The sequence below is a fragment of the Atta cephalotes genome, assembly GCF_000143395.1.
Source record: "Atta cephalotes unplaced genomic scaffold scaffold00003, whole genome shotgun sequence".
NCBI lineage: Eukaryota > Metazoa > Arthropoda > Insecta > Hymenoptera > Formicidae > Atta > Atta cephalotes.
Genome location: NW_012130067.1, coordinates 8,510,437 through 8,519,375, shown reverse-complemented (window position 1 = coordinate 8,519,375; position 8,939 = coordinate 8,510,437). Strand labels below are relative to the sequence as shown.

Below are 8,939 nucleotides of genomic sequence, written 5' to 3'. Positions count from 1 at the left end.
ATATATATNACNTATAATATAATAATATATATATATATATATATATATATATACTATATATATATATATATATNTATATATATATATATAATATATATATCTTTATATATATATAATATATATATCTTTTAACGTTCTTAAATATGAATATATTCTTTCTTTAAATCATACCACATTTGGATATAGATATTTATCAAATATACATCTGTAGTTTTGCTCTACTATATTTTTGAATTCTATGTCGCGTTCCATCTTTGGGGCCAATTCAGCCAACTTTTCTTGAATAATGGGATCTGTTTTCTTTAAGTTCTTGTATTTCTCATGTACAATCTTGAGAAAACCAGCCTTCTTCACAGGGCCATTATTTGACTTACAATTTGGACATACCATCTTCTTTCTCGCTACTTCTAATATTTTCTTACGTAATGCTTTGCGCATTAAATATCCTGATTTCGGATTTTGTATACTGCGCGAAAAAAATTTCCTTTCTTCGTGCGTTAGCAAAACATGAGCACAACTCTGTAAAAATTATGCATCTCTAAAATATTAATACGTCAATATAGGATATAATTACTGAAGTTTGATAAAGTTATATGTTACCTTGCAAATTGTCTGTAAAATCTGGATGATAGATTTGAAGTAACCAACGTGAAAGACTGGTAATTCTAAATTAAGATACCCGAAATGTCCTACGCAGTCATTCAACTTTTTATTACACGTTTCGCATTCGACTCCTGTAGAACTCACTCCCTATGTACAAAAAACATCAATTCTAAACTCTGTTCAAATAGGGACAAAGAATATACATAGTAAATTCGGTTATTCACACTACACTGGATTAGTGTACATTAAAAGCTGATTTATATAAAATATTTAAATGCAGTGATATAATATAATCAATTTTGTAGTGATATAATATAATTTTGAAATAACATAATATAATACATAATGTACATTCTGTTAAATAACAATATCATTATTGGGTATTTAAAATATTTATATAATGTTATATTTAATCTTGTTAATTTCATACAGGGTGTATAAAAAGTATCAGAAGCTCTGAATATCTCGAAAAATACGTCATAAAAAAAAAGTTTCAAACAAAAGTTATAGGTCAAAAAAGATTTATTTATAACTTATCAATTTGATAATTTTTGATTGATCTTATCAATTTGATCTTGGATGGTATTATCAAAGTCAAGTCAAGATTGCATCACTTTTTTAAAATAAAAACCCTCATTTTTCATTGCATATTCTTGTAGTCGATTATCTCGAAAACTTTTCAACACATTACTACAAAATAGTTTTTTAATTATAAGATTTAAAAGTTAAATACCACTGGCATTATCTAAGGTATCCAACTGATGTTGATTAAAATTAGAAATCCTATAATCAGAGTCTGGTCACAAGAAAAGATTCCACACTTTTCTTCAAAATTGTGCAAGAGAGAGACATGTGTCCCTTTTTTTGAGATGTTCAGGAAATCTGATACTTTTTATACACCCTGTATATGAATAAGATTTTAATATGTATTAATCTAATAATAAAAGTCGATTAAATTTATTAATAGTCTCCAAATACCATGCGCCTGTCCAGTGCTCCTTGCAAAGCAGGGGTATGCTTTGTATCTTCATTATACAGGTTTTTGGAGATCATCTCCACACTGGCCTGCATATTTATGTCAAGCATGCTGTTTACGCCAAAGGATATATGGGAGCTAGATAAAAAAAATTAAATAAAATGCCTATGCATTTTGCTTACTGAAACTTAATTTTCCTATTGAAGAAGATTCAAATCCAGAAACAGAATGTTTACATTTAATTTAAACTTCATTTGATAAATACATCCCAATTATTTACAAATTGTATTATGTTAAGAAAATATAATTTAAGTCTAATTTCTATTCTAGTTCTTTACTTTCTGTTTCTTGCTTTTTGTTTTGCTTTTGGTTATTCTACAATGTGCTTTTTGTTTTCTATTTCTTGTCTTTTTGCTTCTTATCAAGTTTTTTTATGTCGCCCAAGATAAAAGTTAACGAACTTTGGAAGAAATAGAAAATGTAAGAAGAACGCAAGAAATACAATTGTCGAAATAATTGCAAAGGGGGAAAAAGCAAAAAGTAAAAAATAAGAAATAAAACAATAGAATGGGCTTTTTTGTTTCCTTTGTTTTCTGTCATCCAAGATAAAAGTTTAATTTCAGAAAAGGCAAGAAAAATAATTGTCAATAAAATGATTGCAAAGAGAAAAAAAGGCAAAAGAAATAAAAAGCAAAAGCACATTATAGAATTAAAAGTACATATCCATGAAAGGAACATTTTGTTGTCTATTGTTGTTAGAAACAAGCAATTAGTAGAAACAATTTTGTCTCCACAGAATAATCTCAGTTTGAAAAATGTTTTAATTTTGTTTCAGTTATCGAGGCAACAATTTGTCCAGAACTTAAATCTAATCTACAATGTATTTTTTATTTCCTGTTTCTTCATTCTACTATTTTTTAATTCTTGCCATTTTGTCAATTATCTAGCTTTTTTTTATTTTCTGTCATAAAAGTTGGAAGAGACAAGAAATATGAGATGAAAAAATGAGATGAAAAGTAAGAAACAAAAAGCAAAGAACACAAAGAGTACTTTCCATTTGATGACACAAGTTCTATCCTTCTTGAGTGACATTCAGAGTGACAAAGATAGAACGACACTTGTGTTGACTTGTGTCATCAAATGGAAAACACCCAATGTATATTGTTATACAGACTTTCTGGAAAGAAGCAACACAAATATTGCTTTTTTATGCTTTAGAAGATACAGCACATTTGCATATCAATATCTGGGGAGACACACATTTTACTTGTATTACAATTTATATTATGCTTATATGTAAATAATATTGCATAGAAATTATTAGCAATATTATTTCCCTGAGAAAACTAAAGAATAATATTTTAAATTCGTAAGAACAAATAAATCTTATACATACACTTCGCTGGCAACATTTGTCTCCCTGAACTGTTCTTTCACCATGCTTGGTCTTGATTTAAATACAACTGCAAATAATCGAATTATTTCTTAATTAATTTTTCTTGGTAAATATTAAGAAGACCCCGGTCCACTCGAATTTTAAAAATATACTCAATCGATGCGTTTTTTCTTATGAAAATGAAGAATCTACAAGAAAAAAGTGTCGCTCTGCCCCGCGAACCGAGATACTTTAAATTAAAGTTGACGACTATGCAGGTTAGGAAATTTGTCACGGTCACTGCTTTAAAATAAATTATCGGAGTTCTAATCCATGTGGAGTAAGATGTGTAGACAGTAACACTTGGTTACGTACGCCGCCACCCTGAACAAAAAAAAACATATTCTACTCGCTTGGAACCTAACCACCTAGAAGTTACAGTTGAGACAGTGTCCGCTTTGAATATTTGTGTCTCTCAACAAGCGACGCGATGCGATCATGCACAGTAATCATGTCATCTATGTTTAACATTGGCAACAACAAGGATGTAATGATTGTCATTTGTGTTGCTTTTTGGAAGACACACTTCCTAACCCATGAAGACATGGGATGTGAAAACAGTTTTTTTAGAGGCAGTAAAAATCCACTTGGAAATCTCACATTCCGAATTCCAGATTTCCTAACCTACAGAATCGTCAACTTTAACTTAAAATATTTCGCTTCGCGGGGCAGAGCGATACTTTTTTCTTGTAGATTTTTCATTTTCATAAAAAAACGTATCGATTGAGATTGATTATATTTTTATCAAAATTTAAGTGGACCAGAGTCTTCTTAACATTTACCTTGTTCTTTTTTGCGTCTATCCCTCTCCCTCTCGGTCAAAATTCACGATATTCGACAATAAGTACCTCCATTCAAATTCATTTCATTCCATTCTCGTTCCAAAAGAACTGTAAAGGCTTAAACACAATAGGCATAGGCAACAGGGAATAACGAGCCATCCAATCAGAGCTCTGAAATACAATATCGAACTTAGAGCTCTTAATTGGACGGCTCGATATTCCCTGTTGCCTGTGCTTATTGTGTTTAAGCCTTAAATAATCAACATGTAAGCCATAGAACTTATAAATGATGGAAGGGAAATATGGACGAGTCCTATATATATGAGAGAAGCGACATCAGCATCACGATTTCTGGTTGGTGATACCCTTACTTAATTAAAAAAGCCATACTGTGCCCACAGTGGAGAACTACCATATGTTTCCTTTCTACAGTATCAATCATGAAACTTTTTTCTTAGGATGAAAAGTGAAAAGTGAAAAGTTTCTCCATTAACTTCAATGGTTAAAATTTTTCACTTTTCACTTTCCATCTTAAATAAATAAAAAATACCTGTATAAATAATACCTGGGATAAAAAATACCTGTATTCATATATTCATCTTCATATACCTATATTCATAATCCTTCCTTATTTTAAGGATGAAGGAAGCCTCCATGAAGGATTCCTCGATTCCAAGACTTTCTTGTTTCATAAACAGATCTCAAGTTCGCCTTCCCGAAGGAAGGAATATTTTAGGGATTTTAATAACCTATTGGGGATAGCATGTCATAATATATAGTATATGCATACCTAATATCGTGAATTACGAAAAATAAAGGTTATAGAGGCATTGTTGATTAAATATTATAAGATCATGATTAGCATTTTGCAACATAATGGAAAAATAAAATTAATAGCGAATTTGACGCACTCATTGCGCATTAAAACCGCTGTATACAAATTTAACATAAATATATGTTAAATAAACATAGAATTAAAAATCGATTAAATTGTGAAATATTCAATACATTTTATTGTACTATTAGATAAAATATGTATTTTATAATTCAAAATATTTGCATTTTATTTTTATATTCAAATTAAATTAGTGTACAACGGCTTTAATATGCATCAGTGCTTCCAATCGAATTCGCCATAATGCTTATTATATGAAGAAGGAAAAAATGTTTTTAGAAGAGTTTATTTCCGAAAAAACTATCAAAAATAATTATCGATGCGTCAGATTTAAATTAAAAACTATCGAAAGTAAAAAGACCGATGTGATGAATTAAATTTGGAGATTTGTTTGGTTATAAAAGCTACATCTTCTCATCAAGGAAACCTCCCTTAAGACAAGGAAGCTAATAAGGCTTCTTATTTGATCAAGGAAGGTTTATGAAATGAGGAACTAGGAATCCTCATTCCTCAAGAAAAGAAGACGAATAATAATCCTTCCCTAGTGGAAGGAATCCTTCCTAGATGGAAGGATCGAAATATAGTGTAAGAAACTCATAGAAAATCCAGATGATTTTAGTGTCATCGTACCTGTAAGAAAAGTTAGAAATATTGACTGTCACATGGTCCATGTATGTATGTATGTAATAGTATGTGTAGTAGATACATACATGTGATCTGTGACCATTTTATTCACACTTATTCACACGTGTATTCGTAGTCCGTTCTTATTTCAAGACTGTCTTAAGTAATGTCTTAAGACACTAATATGGCCCTCTAATTGGTTTGTGATTTCTTAAAACTGTACTTGAGACGGTCTTGAATATAAGATTCGACTATAGATATCTATATTAATGACGTTATGATCATGTTAGCGCTATCTGCAGCTCCGCGAACAGTTTGTAGCACTAATAGCGCGAATAACATATTCTCAAACGCATGAATACCGGCCTAAAATCACATTTGCCGGATTTTCCATGAGCTTTCCTACACCGTGTTTCGAGCCCACCTTTTAGACCTCGAGTTTAATCTTTTTCTTATTATTCCGTATAAGATAAATCGATTCTAACGTCGAATTATGAGCAAGATCTAAAAGACAGAAATATCTTTCTATCCTCTTTTGGCATGCGCAGAAAGAAGAAAAGTTCCTGAGCAGAATAAAAATATACATCTTCTGTCTCAGATGTTGCTCACATCTTCTCTACTGCTTGGATAGGATATTCCGGTTCCATCACTATAAGTTCTGTGCTGGAAGCAAAGAGAAACCTTTTTCTTCTTTTTTTTAATGAATGGCTTCTGTTTCCAATGGAATAAGCAGAGACAATACGGCCAGATCACGTCATGAATTCTTTATGAGCAATAGTTGGAGTTCTAAGATATTCTGGAGACTTTGGCCGTTGATGATGCGAGGCAAAATGAATTGCCATAAAGACGAAGCCTAAAGAGTAGAATCCTGTGTATGAGAGAAGTGACATTCATCCCCATTATCACCTCTAATTCGTAGCAGGAATTGCCTGGGACTCGATTTTAGAGATCTACATTTCGTTTTTAGTTATTTTTATATTCACTGACTGTTAAAATCTGATACAATCAGATGTTATGCCAGCGATCATGACAATTTAGTCGTTGAAACAATCGATCGTAAAAAATTCTTCAATTACTTCAGAAATTAGAAATATTTGAAGAACTGCTGGCATTAGTTGGACTACATATATATAAAACAAGAATATATCGTATTGAAAAATAAGAATTATTATTAATTTTCTTCTTCGAAGCTGTCAAATTCTCAACTATCAATAACCGGATCGACATAGCCTGCAATCGACATGACATTCCATTAATTCTGTATCGTTCCCGCCATGATTCTAATGACTCCGATATAGTAAAGAAACATCTTATGGAACGGAAGATCTCTTGTATGTCTATATGTGTCATCGTCCATATTTTGGATTCGTCTGAGTAGAAAGGTAGATTGGCATAATTCTTTTCGGAAAACATTTTCAAAGATGAATTGAATATTTTGTTGCGGGATGACTTTTAGGTTTTTAAAAATCTGGGAGGACAGTTTGACATAAATGATGTTGGTGACAGTAAAGTGAGTTCTGAAACGCCGAAAGAGCGGGCGTAATAAATATCTGGCTTTTATGAGACCACAAAAAAGTAGAAGCCGGAAAATAATTATGAAGATATGAGGACCACAGATTTCTATATATATTACTAGGCTGTTAACTTATTTGAAAAAGTGATCCCCAATTTTGATGTAACATTATACGCATACGTCGAGAACCGCTCCGCATAATCGCGTGACGTATCTGTATATGCGCACACATCAGCATACTATTATCTTTTGACAGAACTTATTTAATAGTATTAAAACCATCAGATACTTATTTTCATAATCCAGTTATAATAAATTATTTTAATTTTTTATAAGAAATTAAATAAGATCGCATCTTTTATACACGTTTATTGATATTCAATTGTCTTTCCAATATCTTTACGTTTTACTTGAACTTTTTCTCTTCCAAGAGAAATAAAATTTTTCGCTATGAGATCACTACTTTCATAAGATTATATTAGCATATGAACAGTTGATGCAAAACACAGCCATACTGCATTCTTTTGGATATATTCGTGACACATACGCAGAACTACAATTTCGGAGTTCATTTCACATAAGTTGTCCTAAGGAGTTAGCAATTTAGCAGTATATAGAAGTCTGTGATTCGCATGTAGGTACTCACTGGGATCGGGTGCGTTTTGGTATTGAGTTTCGTTCTCATCGAGTGTCACATAGGTATTCGACTCAGAATTGTTATTGCTGGCTCTCGTGGTCGGCCTAAGAGGGATTTTTCCTTTTATATAAACCTTTTATATATGCGTGGATCCATTTGGGTTCTCCTTTTTTCGCGCGGTCTTCGTGCATATGATCGGAACCGAGTCCCCGGATCAGGAGGGCGTGAGGGGGAATGCATTCGGTCAACGTCTTTCCTCTGTCCTCTCCTCCTCCCTCAGTTCCTCGGTGTCATTCAATTTTGTGAATGGACATGTTTTACTGACAAATTTAGATTCTCACATTATCGGCGCTGCACTTTTCAATTTAATGGCGGAAACTTCGTCTGAACGCGCGGCTAACTACGTGGCCTAAGTAAAGATAGCAGCACATCCTTTCCCATGGAAACGGATCAAAAATTTACTCAAGTTTCTTGGAGGAAGAAAGGCATGCAGCAAAAAAACTCGCATAAATCTAAAGTGAAGGTTGTGAAGACGTCCACTCCTAGCGATGCTGTTGTGTCCTCCCATTTTTGATAACGTTGATGGATCCGTCATGCCTCAGCCCAAACAGATTGTACCATGCAAATTTAATTATCTTTATTCCTGCACGGATAAATCGCCTTATTACGTGATTTATTCGAATAAATCTTCCGTCATACATTTCTCTGTTTTATCCAAAATAGTATCCGAAATTGCTAACGCGGATATTTTATCCAAACGACTAGGTAGTGGCAAGGGGTAGAGGTCGGGGGAAGCCGCTAACCGCTTAGTTACTAACTCCGCTTTTGAAAAATACAAGACCTTCATTTCATCATATTGTTCTCAGAACGAATATTGTTAAGGATATAGACTAATTACTTTCCTTAGAATGCATCAAGGTTCGATTGCCAGTTAAAATTTTAGAGGTTCAGAGACTGAACTGACACATGACTATAAGTCACGAAACGACTTATATCCCTTCAAGAACTCTTTGTATTAAGTTCGCAAGACATCGTTGCCTAGAGACATCATTTTATTCAACTAAATACACCATTGAACTGTATGTGCCTAAGGTCAGGATATGTTTCGTGTGCTACAGAGTGAAACATATAGGAAAGGACTACAAAAGTTTAAAATCGAGATGCCTTTATAATCAGGAAAATGACAAGTCTGTTGAGTATGAGCACAGATTATTACCTGCAAAATGCATCAATTGCGGTGAACACCTGACAACTTCATTTGACTGCCCAGTCATTCGAAGCACAAGGATGTCACAACCTTGCTGTATGAGAACATACTTCATGTCGAGGCGAAAAGAATCATTAAGGAAAATTACAAGGATTCATAGAGAGGAATTGAGTGTGTGTCGTCGTACGTACACTACTACTCTACTACTATACTACTACTTTACTTTACTTTACTTACTTACTTACTTAACTTTATTAACTTACTACC

General features: G+C 32.7%; 1 protein-coding gene across 1 annotated transcript in view; it reads right to left on the bottom strand.

The window, feature by feature from the left end:
• Window positions 1-3,019, bottom strand: part of LOC105625808 (DNA-directed RNA polymerase III subunit RPC1) — an 11,192-nt gene extending 8,173 nt beyond the window's left edge. The window contains exons 1-4 of the mRNA XM_012207122.1: window positions 2,976-3,019; window positions 1,582-1,717; window positions 601-750; window positions 172-519 (exon numbers count right to left, since the gene is read on the bottom strand). Of these exons, the coding sequence (XP_012062512.1) occupies window positions 172-519; window positions 601-750; window positions 1,582-1,717; window positions 2,976-3,019 (678 nt within the window). The remainder of the gene's footprint in view (window positions 1-171; window positions 520-600; window positions 751-1,581; window positions 1,718-2,975) is intronic.
• Window positions 3,020-8,939: the final 5,920 nt, after the last annotated feature.